Source organism: Megalobrama amblycephala, linkage group LG7 (assembly GCF_018812025.1).
Source record: "Megalobrama amblycephala isolate DHTTF-2021 linkage group LG7, ASM1881202v1, whole genome shotgun sequence".
Classification (NCBI taxonomy): Eukaryota; Metazoa; Chordata; class Actinopteri; order Cypriniformes; family Xenocyprididae; genus Megalobrama; species Megalobrama amblycephala.
In genome coordinates, this window is record NC_063050.1 from 47,956,943 (window position 1) to 47,976,705 (window position 19,763).

The following is a 19,763-nucleotide window of genomic DNA, read 5'->3' on the forward strand; positions in this document are numbered from 1 at the left end:
CCCATCACTGGCACAATATCAAGCTCACCTCTAAAGTCTTGCATTTTCCATCGAGTCGGCTGCACAGTCGCTGGTAGTTAGAAGTCAAAACATCCAATTCTGCCTTCAGGGCATCATGGGCCACGGGAGGAGCCTTTGAAATGAAATTGGTGACTTTATCCGTCAGTAGCTTCACCTTTGTTTCCTTTTGATGGACTTCCTCTTGAGCCCGCTGAGTGGGAGAGAGGAGAGGAGATTATGAGAGCATTCAGATGTTTCCACCTAGGTTAGTGAACATCGGCATTCTCTTAAGCCTCTGTTTGTTGTTAAGCTAAGCTTGGCACTGGAGCAGAGAGAATACAAGACAGAAAGATCCCTGCTGTTCACTGTTGAGCTTGGAAAGTTAAGCAAAAATGTGCCCCATTTACTTCAGAAAAAGCACAAAGAAACAGGATCAGACAGAGGTGAAAAGCATCCGTGCACTGAGACGGCACCTGTTAGGAAATGAACATATCTCAGTTGTCTAGGTGTCAGTCGTCTGCTATCATGAAAACTGTCTGGGGAGCTTCACTGACACTCTTTTCCTCAGAAAAAAATGTTTGTTTTTCTTTTCTTTAAACTTTGTTGTCTTGGCATTTTCAATGAATGGGGTACAAATTGGTGTCCCTTGACTGTTCTTAAAAGAAATAAAGGCACAAAACCCATGTTCTCTAGTGAGATTAGATGTGTTAGATAAGCTATTATCGAACATAAAATTAACACAGCATGAAAAGTAGAAAAACAATGTCTGTCTTCCCCTTAAAATGTTGACTTTTGCTTGGTACACCTCAATGGTCCTACAGTATCCAACAATTAAAAATGTCAACATTTTGACAATTTATTCGACTCATATTCAGTTCTTTGTAGAAATTATAGGCCAGATTTACTAAACAGGGCAAATTAGCGTGAGAACGCAAATCCTAAAAAGCGCTTATGGGAGTGGAAGGTTAAGCGTGTGATCTACTGAAGATGAGCGAATTAATGAACGCAGCCTGATCATTTCCATAATGACAAATGCAATCTACCAAGAACAGCGCAAATTAGCGTCTGGTTTAAGACATGATTTTTTTTTTTGGGGGGGGGGGGGGGGGGGGGGGAGGTAAATAATGGTGCAAATACCAGTAAACTGACTAGCGCAAACCTTAGTAAACCACCTCGCATGATTCATTTAAATACTCTCCCACCATAAATTTTGCTAAATGTTTTAATGAATTTAATTGACCAAAAATGTAATATTTAGCTGTGTGTATATATATATATATATATATATATATATATATATATATATATATATATATATATATATATATATATATATATATATATATATATATATAAAATCACTTTTACTTTATCCAAATTGTTATACGCAAGACATCACCGACAAGAGACTACTCTATTAAGTTTTCTGAGCAACAAAATTTTCCACTGAAGAACAAACCTTCAGCTCCTCCACAGCTTTATGAAGCTCCTCAGGTGTTTTGTACTGGAAGTCTCGTTCCAGGTACTCTTCCTCGGCCTGAGTGATCCACTCCTGCATTTCCTGCATCTCCTTCCTCAAACTCACCGTCATGTCCAGCCCTCCTTTCAGGGCTGATTTCTTTGCATAAGCCTGAGGACCAACAACACCACAGTTCATTTTAGTTTTAACATCTCAGTGAAACTGCAGGCAATATTCTAATAACATCAAAAAGTTTCACATAGATATTGCCTAGGTGTGAAAATGGTATGCGTGGGCTTTTTAAGATGACTAAATTGCACCTCACTTCGTAATTAATTAGTATAATGCACCGTAAGCCCATGTGGCATGTTAATTACCTGTTTGCAAATGAGCTCCCACTGAGCATTGAGCTCATCAAGCATCTTCTGTATTTTGATGGCAAACGGTGCCTCAGCTTCCCTTTTCAAGGCCAGTCCCACCTCATTGATGCCGTTCAGACTTGGTTGGACAGTGTGGATGTCATTCACAAGAGCCTGGCAAATCAAAACAGAATGTTTGAAATAGATGGTCTTGGCCATCCTAAAACCAGGTCATGGCAATGCATCGACCCAATTCTACTAGATAGAAGTGAAGCTGTCGCCATTATTACAGCTAACTTACCATAGGGCACAAAAATATTGAAATGCATTTTGAGAAATGTAATTTCATGTTTAAGCTACAGTTTTCACGACTTGTTATATGAAAAATCATTTCCTGCCACTGTGTGAAAAAAGAAGGCAGGGTCTTTACTGAGTCAGGTCCCAATGGCTTTACGGCTTATCCAACCGCCGCTGCGGCTATATTAGCAGGTCTCCCAACAACATATTTTTTGCAGATTTCATCTTAATGAGAAACAGTTCTTCCTCTTCCAGACCAATGCTTTCATTTAGGCTTCGCTTTGCCTCTGCATAAAAAGTACCCTCTTCTGAATTTTAATTTTTGGGCCATGTTTGTGAAATACAATGGTAAGTTTTTTTGGATCACTGTTTTTATTTTAGCACATCTTGCTCTAGATCAGTATGGCATCAGGAGTTTCATTCTAAGTTTGGGAACACAAACTTAGTTTTTATTGCTAAATAAATAAAGACTGTCCTCACCGTGCACTGTTCCAACTGTTTCTCCAAAGCCTCTGCATCTCCCAGAGCTGGCCATTCCTCATTCAGGAAAACATCCACCTCTGCCATCCACTTCTGGAGAGTCTTTGTGTCATTCTACCATTGGATAAAATGATGCTCTATCAGAATATGCAATTTACATTTTCTGGTACGTTTTTATAATACACAACCAATAGAAATTTATTTTTGTTAAAGGTACTTCAGGATAAACACCTGAGTTGAAGTTGCTACTTTAATTAAATCTAACAAACTCCATTAAAGGAATATTCAGGGTTCAAAACAAATTATAGGGTCAGATCATCCAAAAATGAAATTTCTGTCATTAATTACTCACCCTCATGTCGTTCCATACCCGTAAAACCTTCGTTCATCTTCAGAACACAAATTAAGATATTTTTTGATGAATTCTCAAAAGTTTTTTTTGATCTCCCATAGAAAGCAATGAAATTATCACATTCAAGGCCCAGAAAAGTAGTAAAGACATCATTAAAATAGTTAACGTGACTACAGTGGTTTAAACTTAATGTTATGAAGCGACGAGAATACTTTTTGTGTGAAAAATCGAAACAAAAATAACTTGATTGAACAATTTCTTCTCTTCTTCTCTGTCATTCTCCTACGCAGTTGACGCAGTGCAGCGCTTCCGTGTTTATGTCCAAATGCCGGCTCAGTATTGGCCGACGCTGTTCACGTTAGCACCACGATGCATGTGCGTGATGCTGACGCAGGAGCCGGCCAATACTGAGTCGACGTTCTGACATAGAACATGGAAGCACTGCACTGTGTCTTCAATGTAAACTGCGTAAGAGAATGACAGGGTAGAGGGGAAATTGTTGAATAAAGTCGTTATTTTTGTATTCTCGTCGCTTCATAACATTAAGGTTAAACCACTGTAGTCACGTTGACTATTTTAATTATTTCTGGACCTTGAATGTGGTAATTTCGTTTCTTTCTATGGGAGATAAAAAAAAAACCATCAAAAATATCTTAATTTGTGTTACGAAGATGAACAAAGGTCTTACAGGTTTGGAACGACATGAGGGCGAGTAATTAATGACAGACATTTCATTTTTGGGTGAACTAACCCTTTAAGCTCAATAGAAAGCACTTGTGGCATACATTTACATTTATTCATTTGGCAGACAAATTATTAATTATTTTATCCAAAGCGACTTCCGTCGCATTTAAGGTACACATTTACATTTTATAAGATCTTCTTTTGCCTGGGAATTGAACCCATGACCTTGGTGTTGCTAGTGCTATTCTCTACTGTTTGAGCTTAAAAAAATCCATAATGTAAATCTGTAAAAGTTAAAATACTCAGTTTCAAAAGTCACAAGAGACACAAGGTGTAAACAGTATGTGTGTTTAAAAAAAAAAAAAAAAAAATCTTAAATAAGGTCATTTATAAAACAAACAGCTCAAATAGCACACAAGTATTAACAAAAGAATGGAGGTGTTTTATAAAATTCCAAGCTTCACATTTATGCTTTTAAATCATCTGAAAAGTGGCCTCATTCACTTCCACTGTAAGCACCTCATCGCCAAAAAAAGTGACAAATTACTACAATTTACAAATGCTATCAATTGAGCTTAATTTCTATGAAACCCAGAATAGTCACCTGAGATTAAAAAAGAGCAACCTTTAAACAAAATACTCTTCTCAGAAAGATGTGGTTCAAAACCTAGTAAGCCCTCTTGAGTAGGCAGCTAGGTGTTGAGACACAGCCAACATCTCCAGTGGCCTGCATTCAAATGCATTCTACTTGGAAAGCACCCAGCGTGGCGTAGGTGAAGTGTGTCTGCTACAGAGAAACTAGAGCCAGTGTAATTTGAGGAAAAGCCTCATCAGCATATTGTTTCAGCACGTGCCTGGAACTGCTGTAATTTGGTCATGTGATCCTGCAGCTTCTGGATGTTCTCCTCCAGCTGCTCAGACACACGCCTCCAGCGCACCATCACATTGTCAAGCTCGGTCCGGTACTTCTGACAGATCTCAGGAGGTGCTTTCTGGAACACCTGCTCGGCCATCTTATTGAGGTCATCAACGTCACCCTGATGCTCCTTCTGTGATGCTTGAATTGACTGCAAAATATTTTGGCACTCATTTAGTGTTATTAATATAACCAATATTATTAGGCATTCACAATGAACGTTTAACAAATGATACCAATAATATTAACACAAAACTGCATATCATTCTTTCTCATATTATTATATTAAAATAAAAAAATGCACACATTCACCTAGTATATGTGGTATTTTGCTAATTAAACAATGTATTAAGTGAGTTTTATGCAATTTTTTATTTTCTAAATATGTTTTGGCTACCACCATTGTTTTTTTAGAAGCCAAAGTAACATTTACATATGGTACGTATGATTATGATGATGTTATATGGCTTTTATGTTTTTACTATGATCCTACTAAATTTAAAAAGTTAACATTGAAGTGTGTAATCGCTTGAGGATCAGATATTTTCTTATATCCCAGTTTAATGTGCAGGATAACACTTGGAATCTTTTCTATGATTTAATAATGCTTTCAGAAACCAAATAAGTGTGTCATACTTTCAGCCCCATTTAATACATTTTACATTAAATGGAGTGGTTTAAATCCATTCAGCATAATTCTGCAGGTTTTTGCTGAATAAAAGTATGAATTTCTTTTTTTTTTTTTTTTTTTTTAAATATCACTCAGGATCATCATCAGGAAACCTGTTTGAAAACAATAATTATTTTTGCTATTTGTTTGAGATGTGTGCCACTAATCACTATGTGAAAATCTCAAACACTCAAATTATAAATCTAAAAAAAAAATAAATGAAAATAAATCAAAATCAAACCTTGATGTCTTTGAGCCTCTGCTCCATGACAGGGTACTCTGTCACTGCTGTGGATGGGATGGCTAGTTTATTCTCACACTGCTGCAGCCAGGCCAGCAGCGCTGCCATCACATCCTTATAACGTGCTGGTGGAAGACTAGACTGGACTAATACAAGAAAAGAAAAGAAGACAAAACAAGTCTGAACACAGTCACCTACACAATATCTGCCAACAAAGTCCTGCAGTTTCCAACAGAAATCAAATGTATATCATTTACAAAGCCCAACAAATGCCCCATTTCTTGCATGTTTGATTTTCACAAATAATTTACTATTAAGAGGCTAAATGAAGAATTCAGAAACCCTTGTTTTTAGAGACACCGGTAAGTGAACTGCAGCAACACAGACACTTATGCTCGCACTTGCGCACACATAGCGTACAAGAGACTGAGTGGCTATTTACATGACACCGTTTTCAACTTTTTATGCGTTTTGGTTTATTTACATGATGACGGCGTTTTGGTTACCTGACAACGCAAACGTTTGAAAATGGGTTTCAAAGCGCAAGGTTTTGAAAACAGTCTCCGTGTAAACAACAAAAACATGAATGAATGTGAAAACTTTGATGTCATGCACATGCGTATTACGTGTTCAGTCTATAGTGTTTCATCGCCATCTAATGGCCTGCCAGCAGACTACAGCGTTTTTAGTCGTTTTCACAGATTTGTGTGAATGGGGATCGTTTTGACAATGGTGTCATCTGTACGCGGAAAACTCAAAGTAAAAACATCTCCATTTTAAGCATATCGTTGTTGTGCAAACGTACCCTGAATGTGATTCAAGGTCCCAATATACTCACGGCAAAGTTTTTTTGTTCTTCTTCGCTTAGAAGTAAAAAAGTTAGAAATACCTTTGCAACAATATACTATTAATAAACATCCTGACGCCACCCACGCTGCCGATAGCAAAATTTAGATGAGTATGTAAATATGTGCTGCACGCTTTCCTCTCAATAACAAAATAAACACAAAAAAACTGCAGCAGTGAGAAAACTGCAGTTAAGAAAGCATCTGATTGTAGCGATCATATGTATAGGTCCACACAAGCTCTGCAATTCACCTGCAACATGTCGACAGATGTAATTAAGTAATTAAAGGTGCCATTGAACGTTTTTTTTACAAGATGTAATATAAGTCTAAGGTGTCCCCTGAATGTGTCTGTGAAGTTTCAGCTCAAAAAAAACCATAGATTTTTTTAAATTAATTTTTTTAACTGCCTATTTTGGGGCATAATTAGAAATGCGCCGATTCAGGCTGCGGCCCCTTTAATTGCTTGCGCTCTCCGCCCCCTCCCGAGCTCTCGACTCTATCATTGCATAAACAAAGTTCACACAGTTAATATAACCCTCAAAATGGATCTTTACAAAGTGTTCGTCATGCATGCTGCATGCATACATCGGATTATGTGAGTATTGTATTTATTTGGATGTTTACATTTGATTCTGAATGAGTTTGATAGTATGCTCCGTGGCTAATGGCTAATGCTACACTGTTGGAGAGATTTATAAAGAATGAAGTTGTGTTTATGCATTATACAGACTGCAAGTGTTTAATAATGAAAAAAATGACGGCTCTTGTCTCCATGAATACAGTAAGAAACAATGGTAACTTTAACCACATTTAACAGTACATTAGCAACATGCTAACGAAACATTTAGAAAGACAGTTTACAAATATCACTAAAAATATCATGTTATCATGGATCATGTCAGTTATTATTGCTCCATCTGCCATTTTTCGCTATTGTCCTTGCTTGCTTACCTAGTCTGATGATTCAGCTGTGCACATCCAGACGTTCTGCCCTTGTCTAATGGCTTGAACATGAGCTGGCATATGCAAATATTGGGGGCGTACATATTAATGATCCCGACTGTTACGTAACAGTCGGTGTTATGTTGAGATTCGCCTGTTCTTCAGAGGTCTTTTAAACAAATGAGATTTATATAAGAAGGAGGAAACAATGGAGTTTGAGACTCACTGTATGTCATTTCCATGTACTGAACTCTTGTTATTTAACTATGCCACGGTAAATTCAATTTTTAATTCTAGGGCACCTTTAAAATGAAAGGCTACTGTTATGATGGTTTGATTATAAAGTATATTTGAGACTATTGTCTATATGTGACTAATGGGAATATTTTGAATGACACATTGACATTACAGTACAGAATAGCTCTTTCGGCATTATCCTGAACATTGTTTAAATATTCACCTCATGTGTCATTGAACTAGGGCTGCAACAACTATTCGATAAAATCGATAATAATAGATAATGAAAATCATCGACAACAGTTCTCATTATCGATTAGCTGGCTCCGCCCACTGTGCACGGAAGACTTACGCCAGTCGCGTCAAATTACAACACTGAATAACGCATTTTTATGGACAAAAATGCTACTATTCATAGTGAAGTACGCTCAGCTATGTTATAATAAATAATTCTGATGATTTTGCCCACACAATCAGCACACACACAAAAAAACTGAAATATGGTGGACACATGATGGTGTCTTGAATTGACTAAGTTTTAAGAATCTTTCTGGATTGTGTAGAAACTCATTAGACACAACTTACCTTTAAGCCAGAGAGTATGTAAAAATTAGAACAAAGCCATGAAAATTTCAGATGCCTGTGTAGCATAAATTGGGTAGAGACACTCGTCGATTTGAAAGATTTATGAAAATGCTGCCAGCTCAGAAGCTAACGTGATCAAACCAGACCACACTGCAGTCTGAATCCTATGAATGCTGTCATAGTACAGTATGTGAGTGATCCAATTTTAAACTCCCTCAACGTTAACCCAAATAGCATAGCACTAGACATCCCTCACCCAGAACAAGCTGTCTTTCCCTGGCCCTCAGGTCCTCGAGGACTTTGTGGTAGTGCTCTTGGAAGGCAGATATGTCAGCATCAAAGAGAACGGGTGTCTCTTCTTTCTGCCGCAGCTCCTGAAGTTGTTCATGCAGCTTGTCCACTTGAGGTTGTAGAGTTGAGAGGCGAGCAATCTCATCCTGTGAAATGAAATAAAGCACAGGTCTTGTAACATTTTAAACTAAATCACATGATAATAGCACAAATACTGGCAGGAGGAAATGGCCCCATCTTTTTGCTGTCCGCCCTCGTCATCTGAAGTGGGAATAAACATGAATATTTAGAACTTATAACTTTACTCATATCTTCAAAGTATCTATGCTGATTCAAATGCAGAGAATATTGTTTTGTTGTGAGGCAAATGTTTTTACAGACTTCACAAACTCAATAAAAACTTCATAAAATCTCATCTTTTGCTTTGAGTTTTCTCTCCACAACTCTTTCATTGCACCTTCTTTCCTTAAATGATATAGAGTTTATTTATGATATGCTGTTTAAAAATCCCAATTGCCAATAAAATAGCTCTACTAAAAATGGTATTTTTATTGATCCAATAAAAATAGTAACGTTGTAGCTTATACAAATCGTATTATTGCTGCCTGGTGCCATATGAGAATCTCAGTTTTCTTTTTTCCCCAGATACGTGGACATGAAATATTGAAACCCTGTGTTCGTGTGTGTGTGTGTGTGTGTGTGTGTGTGTGTGTGTGTGTGTGTGTGTGTGTGTGTGTGAGACATTAAATGAGTAAATCTGGGCTGGGGAATAGTAAGATAATGAATGGGTTAATCACATCAAATGATCAAATCATCACAGACACTCAAGGTCTTTAGGGAGACATGTCTCTTCTGAAAGACACATTACAGAAACTAGGATCTGGTAAAGAGACAGAAGCAAGAAAGATGTTCATATAGAAAGCTGTCAGGTACAGATATACTAGTGGATAAAAGAAGTAAGAACAGATGAACAAAGAGAGACTTTAAACCTGCGGAGCTTTGATCACTCAACGTTTTTAATCACACAACTTGTCTCTCGGCCTGTTATATCATATTCATTAATCTAACAGGCCACGTCGACACCACTGAAATTAGTCCACAGCCATCAGACAGTGGAAATGCACTCTTTTTTCAATTAAATCATCCTATATATGTACCATAATCACAGCTAAATTACATAAAATCTAACTGCAGCTAAAATTCACCAGCCAGGTCTGCCAGAGTCCTCTTAAAAATGGTCATTTCACACACTGATTGTTGATTGAAATTGATTTTCCTTGATCTTTTGACATAAATGACAGAATTATTTCAAAACCTGTCACAATGTAATGCAAAAAGCAGCAACTATATTGGATCTGTCAGCAAAACTCAGAACCCACAACTAAGCATTTAACTTCTCATGTACTATTTTTTTTAATACAATTTTAAAAGTAGGCCCTTTTAAATAAAATTCAAACTTATAAACTGTTTGCATGACATATATTAATTATTTGTCAAAACAGAAAATTGAAGTTAACTTTTTCATATAAATTTTTTCCACCTATAATGTTAATGTCTAAACTTCAGGGACCAAGTAAAAAACAAACATGTTTCTAATGTTGGGAATCTTTGGAAGGGCATGCAGTAAATCAAGCTCTTTTATCTCAAAAGATCAAGGAAAAAAAAAACCTGAAGGTTGTTTGTCTTGTCTGGCATGATCAAATGTCCTGCATGAATGCATCATTGTAGGGGTGGGCGATATACCGGTAGAAATTTGTCAACTGATAGAGATTTTTACACTCACGTAACGTTGCTGTGCTATGCTTCACGAAAGCTTATCGTTTGCATGTGTTAAGCGTGTGTTAAGTATTAAGCAGCGAAAGACAACTCATTTCGCTATATGCGTGTGCTGTCAGAGAGACCGTTTCTCAGTGCTGTCTGAGAGACTCGCGCACATAAAGCCGTTGCTCATAAAGCAGTGAGGACTGAACTGAGTGCTTTTCATCAACTAATTGGGCTTCATCGGTTAAACAGACATACTTATGTGTCTTTGCAAATAAACACAATCATTTATGTCTTAATTGAACGTAAACAGTTGAGAAAGAAAACGCATGAGTATATTGGATCCGTGCAGTTGGTCTTAAAGTGACAGCATCCAAATTTACTTGTCTTCATTAATGTTAAACAACAAATAAGAGAGAAAATCTCTCACTGCCCTTGACTGAATCACTTGTAACTTTAATAAGAATAGATATTTATTTAACCCTCAGGGGTCTGAGGATTTTTGGGGCCCTGGAGAAGTTTTGACATGCCCTGACATTTGTGCTTTTTTCAGTTGTTCATAAACATATTAATGGAAAAAGTGTCATTACACTGTATTCAGCATAAACTAGGCTACAATAATATGTGAGGAACATGTATGTACATGTTTATGTTTTTGAAGGAAAAACGTTTATGCGTGGTTATTGAAAAAACTAAAAACTTAAGTCACTGAAATAAAGCCAAAAAATATATATTAAATCTTTTTTCACAAGACTTCTGGGTATTTGAGGTTGTAGACTAGAGTTTTTGCTTCAAAATGAGGTAAAAATTATGCTGCCTGCTTGTTCATATAAAACAATAGAGAGATTTAAATTTTCTAAAACATCTTTGGTCAAGAAACACAGTATGTGTGGAGGCGTGAATCATCATGAATAATGGGTCATTTACACCTGAGAAGACAAAAGAATCGCATAAAGAGCTCTAATGACCTGCATAAATAATGAGCTCTTTCAGACAGGTAGGCTGTGAAAAAAAACGTCTGTTGATCATGTCTCAAATCTCATCATGGTGTAAATCAAACATACAGAAAAAACAGCAATACTGTGAAATATTATTACAATTTAAAATAATGGTATTCTATTATATTCTTTAAAATATAATGTATTTCTGTGATGCAAAGTGTCTGAACAATTATGTTACCTCTGGCATTTCATACAGGCTTTTAGCTTAAAAGCATGCACATTTGGAGAAATATTGATGGATTCTCATATGTCAATTTTCTATACAGAGGAGTAATATTTATTCAGGATTTATTGTCATTACTATGAGCGCTTGATACTGTGTTTTCAATTCATACTTGCAGCCGGAGGGCACTCTGTGCACCTTTAGTCCACAAATGCCTGCTAAAGAAGAATAGGCAATCCAGGAACTAACCGAACTAACAGAGGCCAGAGATCGCTAACTATGGCTATTCAAAACACTTTTCAAGACAATAAATACACAATTGAGACGATGAATGCATGCATTGCCTCAGAATTTGCCTCTGAATAGCGCTGACTCCGTGGGCGTGGCCGCATTAGCGGATAATGAGCTGAATCACGGACTTCTGACATGGCTCTCTTTTCATACAGATTACATAAACACAGAATATTTGTTTTCGATTTGACTTACACGATTTAAAACCTGACATTTCAATGTTTTTTTTAGACATAAGTCTAATTTTTTTGTGATTAGTATTCACTAAGTTACAGTTCATTTTCTGAGAACTATCAGATTGGAGTTCGTTCAGAGGGAGACGAGAGATCACGCATCATGTTAGTTTTCTTTGTTTTACAAAAGGCACAACATTTTGTTGTTACTCTGAGTGTACACAAATAAAAGAAGATATTCCACAGATTAAAATGGTGTATAACTCTTAAATGTATGTGCAACATTGACAGAGTATTTTGAGTCTCTTTCACACTGGTTAGAAAAAAAAACGCGGTGATGACGCCGGCGTGACTGCCGGCCCGAGGGAGTTAATTTAAGCAGTAAAGACAAAGCAGTGTTTTTTTTAATACATTTGATTACTTTATACAATTTATGTAGTATATCTTATTTCTAGTGCTTTAAGTTTTTCAGGTAGGGTCTATTTCATTTGTGACTTTGTTCTATTATTTTCCTATATGCTTGTAATTAGTTTCTTTGTTCTTTCTTTATCACTGTTTACTTGTCTTCAGTAAGCTTGAGAGTTGTTGTTTTTTTAAACTTAGGCTAGTATTAGTTTTTTTGTGGTATTGAAAATGGTGACAAGAATCATCACATTTCAATGGTAACAAAAATGTCAATAACATAAACCTTACTTAAAGCAAAAATAATTATATTGTGATATATATCGTTATCGTGAAAAAAAAATTGTTATATCGTCATATTCGATTTTGGTTATATCAGCCACCTACGGAGCCCTGCACATGACATGCAGGAAGAAAAAAAAAAAATTGTAGGCTAAATCGTGCGCAGGATTTACTAAATCATGCGCACAATTTACTAAATCGAGGGAACGAAACAAATTGTGCGCACAATTTAGCAAATCGAGGGAATGAAAAAGTAAATCTTGTGCACGATTTAGCAAATCGAGGGAACGAAATAGTAAATCGTGCGCACGATTTATTCTTTTTCTTGCATGTCATGTGTGGGGCTCCGTACCCACCCCTACATCATTGCATTTTTTTTTTTTTAATTTTATTTTATTTTTGCATGAGATCAGATGAACACATGCAGCGGGTAAAGTGCATTACCTGGCCAGACACAGGAAAAGACAGACTGTGCCCTGTATATGGACACAGAACAGACACACATTGAAAGACAAATCTACAGAGGAACAAGACCCCATGCACAAGGACAGACACTGGTGGTTACCCTGCAACGCTCAAGCTGAATCCTCAGAGGCTCTGGCTCACACGCGGGCGGCGACTGGACCTTGAGCCAGTTCTCAGCGGTCACCACAGCCTGCTCAAGTTGCTGGAAGAGATTGTAGAAAGCCAGGACTTTGGTCTGGTAGGCCAACCACGCCAGCCTTTCGGCTAGGAGAGCGCAGAAATCAACCCATCGAGCACGTAACTGCTGAGCCGCTTGCTCGATGTCCTCGGAATTCTGACCATCTTTAGAGAAAGATCCATTAGGATAAATGAGACTCATGCATATTGAAACAGCATTTGCTGAGGCAATTAAGCTGCCAAAGGCTTTAGACTTTCAAAATAGCTAAGAAATGTCCCATCGATGTACATCTCTATCTATTATTTATAAAGCTGACATTATGCTGGATCTTATCACTTTAATTAGCAGCAAAATGCAGATTATTGCTTTCCAAATAAGATGGGAGATATTTGTGTGGTTTTTTTTACAGGAAAACAAGGGCAAGTTTTGAATTATACAAGGAAATCTAACTGAAATTAATGTGCATATGAAAATAATCCATTTTACCGCTAGTGAGTTGATCCACCAAAGCCTGGGCTGAACGAGTGGCTTCTTGCAATTTCCTGAATTTTTCTGGCTTTTCCCTGTCAATTGCCTCAAAAATGGCAGAAAGAATCAAACAGTAAACACCAATTCAACACATTTAATTTACATAATTAGAATATACTTTTTATATATTTTAAGAATTATATTAATTATTATTATTATTATAAAAAAAAGGAAAAAAAAAAAACTTAGCTTACACTCAAAATTATTTTGAAGTTCAAAACAATTCTAATGTACTGTAATACACTTTGCAGTCTAATATCTTGAATTACTACAGAACATGTCAATATTACCTACCAGCACTTTCTCATAGAGGTCTGCCACACTGCCCTCCTTACGGGAAACTGAGAACTCTGGATTTTGCAAAACAGCCTCTGACCGAGTCATAAAACTGTGAATTTCAGTGAAGTCCACATCAAATCTGCAGGGAAATTGATGAGAGAACAGCAAAACAAATTAGTTATTCTTGTTTGTTTGTTAGTCATTTGAATGTTGTTGGCATTGATTAGCATTGATTAGCATTTTTCTCTTACTGCAGGCTTTGTGTTTCAGCATCATTTCTAAATTCACGTGTGCAGTTAAACTCATACAGGCTGTAAAAGAGCTTATTTAGATGAAAAATCCTTTACTGCAACCTTACACAACATTGATTCCCTTGAGAATTAAAGAATAAAAAAACAAGCTAAATTTCACTTGATTTTCATGAGATATCATAAGAAAACCCATTTTCATTGTCTTATTTAGATAAATACACTTCAAAGTAATATTTCACTTAAGTTGTGTCATGCGAAAAAGTAATGACAAAACACACCAAGACAAAGTCTTTTTTCAAGAATTAGACATGCTTCATTCAGAAAATGTGTACAAAATAATCATACTGAGTGCTACAAGTGAAAACAGACGCTCATTTAGGCTACAGAAATGTAGAGTCATAAAGTCAAAACTTTATTGGCTTGTTCGATCATTTACAGTAGAAAAAACAAACTTTAAGTAACATGAGGTACCAGGATGTTAATTAGATAAAAAGATATAGTAAAATGAAGGGGAAAATAGAGCAAATATAGGCCTATTTACAATGAATAGCTAAATGTAACTAATACCGTAATAATATAAAAAAATATATGAAAAAATACATGATCAGTGAATGGATTTAAAAGATTTGGTTGGGTTTAAAAATGTACAAGGCATAGCCTATTCTTCATTTTAATGCTGTCTAGGCAACATAGCGCACAATACAGTAGTAATGTACAGTAATACGCAATATATGTTAATATAATAATTTCTTAATTCTGTGCTTTTTCTTAATGAAAAATAATAATTATTATAATCTTATCCATTTCTGATAATTCCAGGTTGCTACGGTCACGCAGGTTGTTTACACATTTAACTCGTGGCCATAAGAAATAGATAGGTCTATCGTTCCCTATATCGTTCCCTACATAATGAAGTCGTGGCCACGAGAAAAATATGTCGTTCTCTCAACATATGATCTCGAGGCCACGACTTCACATTGCGTGGCCACGACATAAGGATGTTGTTACCTCGACAAAATGATCTTGTGGCCAAGACATATTATAACGTTCCCACGAGTTTATATGTCGTGGCCACGACAAAACTAAGTGAACCGAACATGTCCCCTTCCCGTCACCATAGTTGTGTACTGCTAAAAGTTGACAAAATTCACATTTAGCAGATTTAATATGGGACTTAATATGCCCCTTTTCACAACATAATAAAAGTAATATAATATGATTAATGTAAGTCTCTGGTGTGCCCTGAATGTGTCTGTGAAGTTTCAGCTCAAAAAACCCCACAGATCATTTATTATAGCTTGTCAAATTTGTCCCTATTTGGGTGTGAGCAAAAACACGCCATTTTTGTGTCCTTTAAATGTAAATGAGCTGCTGATCCCGGCCCCCTATCAAAAAGAGGGCAGAGCTTTAATAGCTTACGCTAAAGATATTCAACAACAACAAAACTGGAGAATCTCACACAGCCAAAATATCAGAAATTGTCAGTAGCGAGTCTTACATTGTTGTGGAGTTAATTTGATTCAACTCATTAACTAGCATGTACAGTCATGTTAATCTTTTGTGCAAATCCAGCATTGAACTGACCCTGTGAAGCAGTCCAGAGTAAAATGATTTGTGCAAATATAGAACACTTTACTGACTTTCTTCAGCACATTTCCTTTATAAATGAAATTCAACCATGGTCTCCTCAGAGGCTAAGATGTCGAGAGTCTATGGAGATTCTTATGTTTGTTGGTACATCCGATAACAGAACATTTGTAATATTTATTTTGACACAGACATTGTATATCTCCAGCTGCGATAGCGAGGAAACCGAAACGGCGGGCTGCTGCCACTGTGGCTCTCTCAGGGCCGTATCTATGCTAATAGGGCAGATCGTCATCAGTCATGGGTGGGGCCTCTTATATAAGAGTAGGGGGAAATCTGGAACCGCTCATTTGGAGAGACTGTTTATGATTTATGGGGATTATATAAAAAGGATTGAGTGGATTTTTACCATTATAGGCTGCTTATTTACACACACACTGTGGACACACATGTGTGTTCAAACACCTTATATAAAAGTGAATTTTGAATAATAGGTCCCCTTTAATTTCCAAAATATGTCTCAAATGCCCCTCCCCCTCATTCTTACTGGCAGATAGCATGTAGGAAGGAAATCATGCACATAGTTCTGATGTAATTAAATCCTATAAAAAAAAAAAAAATGGACAAGCCCTTCAATATGTTTCACCTCAACTTTGTTTCAATAGGAAATCCATCAGCACAGAATAAAAGTGTGCTTGTCATGGTGTCTTTTAAGCATAAACCGCCGATTAGTGATAATCAAGATGAAAAAGCTTGATTAAGAAAAAACCCCACAAAGTCTCCTATTTCTGTTAACATAATTGGGTCCTTCATATTTAGTGACCTGTAATGAAACCATAAGCTCACCTCTTCCTAAGTTCTGAATCAACGACAATCTGTCGCTTCTTCTGAGGTGGAGGGGTAGACATGCCCTCCTTAGTATGCTTCACCATCTTTTTCTGGTTCGTGGTCACCTTGGTGACAGTTGCCATGGTTGTGTGCGTGAGCTCCGACTGGGATGTGGTGACAATAGTTGAAAACTAAGAGGGACAAAAGTTGTAAGACATGCATGTGTAAGTGTATAGAAGTGTATACAATTCTTGAGTGCACATGAAAGAGAGAGGGTGAGATACAGTGAGAGTGGTTTATTTATTCTGAGTGATGGCAGGGCAATGCAGGAAGCCCTATCAAATTTGAGTGAAATAGAAATAGATGGAACAGTATTGCGGAAAAGATGAGACACAGAAAATGGAATGACATTAGCATAACCACCTTGGTGCTGGTGAGCTGAAGAGACTGTACCAATTTGTCCCAGCGCTGAGCAAACCTCTCCAGCTTCGCCTCTAGTTTCCCAGCAGCTTCTTTGCTCTTAATGTTGGTCAGCAGATCTTGAACGAGGGAGCAAAGCTTATCCATGGTTTGCCTCTTCAACTCCAGGTCTGCTTTTAAAATCTAAGGAACGAAATTTAGCCATCAATTGTTAAGTTATAAAATGCACTTTCTTAGAATTGTGAGATTTAAACTCGCAGTTGCAAATTATAAAGTCAGAATTGAATATTGCGAGCTATCACGCAATTCTTTTCTCAGAATTCCGAGATATAAACTCACAATTGTGAATTATATTGCCAGTTAATTGCATCTTATAAAGTCAGAATTGCAAGATATAAACACAAATCTGACTTTATATCTCGCAATTATGACTTTATAACTCGCAATTGCATGAAAAAAAGAGTCAGAAACAAGCTTCCATAATTTAATGCTAGATGGAAATTGTGTTGCATTATTAAAAAGGCCTGATTTCAAACCCATTAAAAAGGATTTCAACATGACATGGCACTCAAAACCTATTTTACTTTTGTAAAGTGATGTTTTACACGTCATGCAGCATATTCAATGATGAAAAAATCAAAATGCATGATTAACCATCAAGTCCTGATGGATAAAATCAAGCAAAGTAGGCTTGACTTTAATGTTTCAGTGAGTTTGGATTATGCGTGGCCACTTACAGCGAGCTTCCTCAGGTTAGCGGCTACTTCATTTGGGTCATTTGTGCCACTTCTTTGGATAGACTGAACTAACTCCTCCTTTTGAGTCAGCCAAGAATCAAACAGCAGCTATAAAACAATGACAACGGATTAAAGGGAGATTGTGAGACGTGTTCTGCACTGCTGCTTTTCCTGTTTCCTTTGAGCACTGGTGATGTTATCGTCCTGATTCTCTTGAGAAAAGAGGTCTTCAAAGCCTTTATGTTTCCCCAGACATGCTCTCATTATAGTCATTTAACAGGCAGGATTCAAAAGGCATTTTCAGAGCTGCTAAATGCATTGTAAAAGCTTTTCCAGCACGCTCTAGAAGGATTCAGTACCTGCTCCTCAGAGAAATTTTGCCAGCTCAGCAGGATCTTTTGAAGGAGGATCCAGCGCTCTTCAGTCCATTTACAGATCGCTGCCCAGCGTTCCCCAAGATTCTATGTATGTAACATAGGGGTGTTATGGAAGACTGATCAAAGTAAATAAAATATTATACCACAGTTATTTAGTCCAATCAACCAGTCAGACTTCAGGGCTATAGTTAGTTAAAGGGTTAGTTCACCCAAAAATTTCTGTCATTAATTACTCACCCTCATGTTGTTCCAAATCTGTAAGACCTTTTTTCATCTTCGGAGCACAAATTAAGATATTTTTGATAAAATCCGAGAACCTTTTTATTCCTCATAGAAAGTAACGTAATTACCACATTCAAGGTCCAGAGAAGTAGTAAAGACATTGTCAAAATAGTCCACATGACTACAGTGGTTCAACCTTAATGTCATGAAGTGATGAGAATAATTTTTGTGCGCAAAAACAAAACCAAAATAACGACTTTATTCAACAATTTTGTCTCTTCCCTGCCAGTCTCCTACGCTGTTTATGCAGCGCTTTCCGGGTTCTACGTCAGAACGCTGACTCAGTATTGGCTGGCTCCTCACATGAACAGCGTTGGCCAATACTGAGTCGGCGTACTGACGAAGACGAATGAAGGTCTTACGGGTTTGGAACGACATGAGTAATTAATGACAGAAATTTCATTTTTGGGTGAACTAACCCTTTAAAGAAAGTTTGGTTTGGTTTTTAATAGTTTGATCCGAAAACTGAGGAAAATCAAGTTGTGCGTGCAAAATATAACATTTACCTGCAGTTTTTCCTCCAAGGCTGCGGTGGCACCATCACCACTGTTCTCATCTACTACCACGACCATATGAGTCAGAGAGTTTACTCTCACTTGCTCCAGCTCCAAATCTTCCTGTAAGAGCTGTAGGGACAATTATGTCTTTACCTTTTTTTTTTTAAGTCCCCCTGTAGTCAATAATTTTACCACTTAAAACTAATCTTTAAATCAACAAAATGACATATTTCAACATTTTTTCCTTTTTCCTGATTTTTCCTAAATGTCTTCATGCCTTATAACTTTGCTTCATTTAGTATATGCAGGTGCATGAATATGCAAATTAGCCCCACCTCCACTCAATCACACAAGCTCAGAATACCTGATCCACTCTGTCTACTTTACTGTAGTAAACTCTGCACAATGCCAATTGGAAATCTTGGTTTAATTCAGCAATATATGTTTGAACCAGAAACTGATTCAGAAGAAGTCGAATTTATACATACGAATTATCTACAAAGTCGATGTATCAGAATGGTAATGCATTTTATGCATCACTCTTTACCAAGTTGGACACATAACAGTAATTAATATGATTAGCCTTTTCCTTGACTACGTTATCAAACAGCTAAAATTGTGTTGCTAATGTTACACAAACCATTCGCCATCTCAGTCTGCCTTCTAAAAATCAGTATCATTAGAAATACTTTGAACAACTTATAAGGAAAAAGTGGAAAAAGCATATAGTTCATCATAACATCGTAATATACATCATATGCATAATTCACCCGCTATATTGCTAAATGTACACATTTGTACTCAGCAGTTGTGTTAACTTATGAATTTGCACATGGTTTGTGCCAAAGCATATTAAAAACACCACACAGACATATAAACAACATTAAAAACTTTAAAACT

The 19,763-nt window shown here is 36.8% G+C and overlaps 1 protein-coding gene across 12 annotated transcripts in view; it reads right to left on the minus strand.

Annotated features, from left to right (window-relative positions):
- dmd (dystrophin) overlaps positions 1-19,763 on the minus strand; it is a 129,335-nt gene that overhangs the window by 80,813 nt on the left and 28,759 nt on the right. For all 12 annotated transcript variants that reach the window (XR_007185920.1, XM_048197886.1, XM_048197889.1 and 9 more), the window contains 15 exons: positions 18,873-18,992; positions 18,067-18,168; positions 17,708-17,815; positions 16,974-17,153; positions 16,569-16,741; positions 13,900-14,023; positions 13,564-13,651; positions 13,000-13,241; positions 8,327-8,507; positions 5,459-5,604; positions 4,486-4,698; positions 2,596-2,709; positions 1,837-1,992; positions 1,460-1,630; positions 29-211 (listed from right to left, as the gene is read on the minus strand). Coding sequence is in view for 11 of the 12 variants with exons in the window: in XM_048197886.1 (XP_048053843.1) it covers positions 29-211; positions 1,460-1,630; positions 1,837-1,992; positions 2,596-2,709; positions 4,486-4,698; positions 5,459-5,604; positions 8,327-8,507; positions 13,000-13,241; positions 13,564-13,651; positions 13,900-14,023; positions 16,569-16,741; positions 16,974-17,153; positions 17,708-17,815; positions 18,067-18,168; positions 18,873-18,992 (2,301 nt within the window). In the remaining variant the exon portion in view is untranslated. The remainder of the gene's footprint in view (positions 1-28; positions 212-1,459; positions 1,631-1,836; positions 1,993-2,595; positions 2,710-4,485; positions 4,699-5,458; positions 5,605-8,326; positions 8,508-12,999; positions 13,242-13,563; positions 13,652-13,899; positions 14,024-16,568; positions 16,742-16,973; positions 17,154-17,707; positions 17,816-18,066; positions 18,169-18,872; positions 18,993-19,763) is intronic.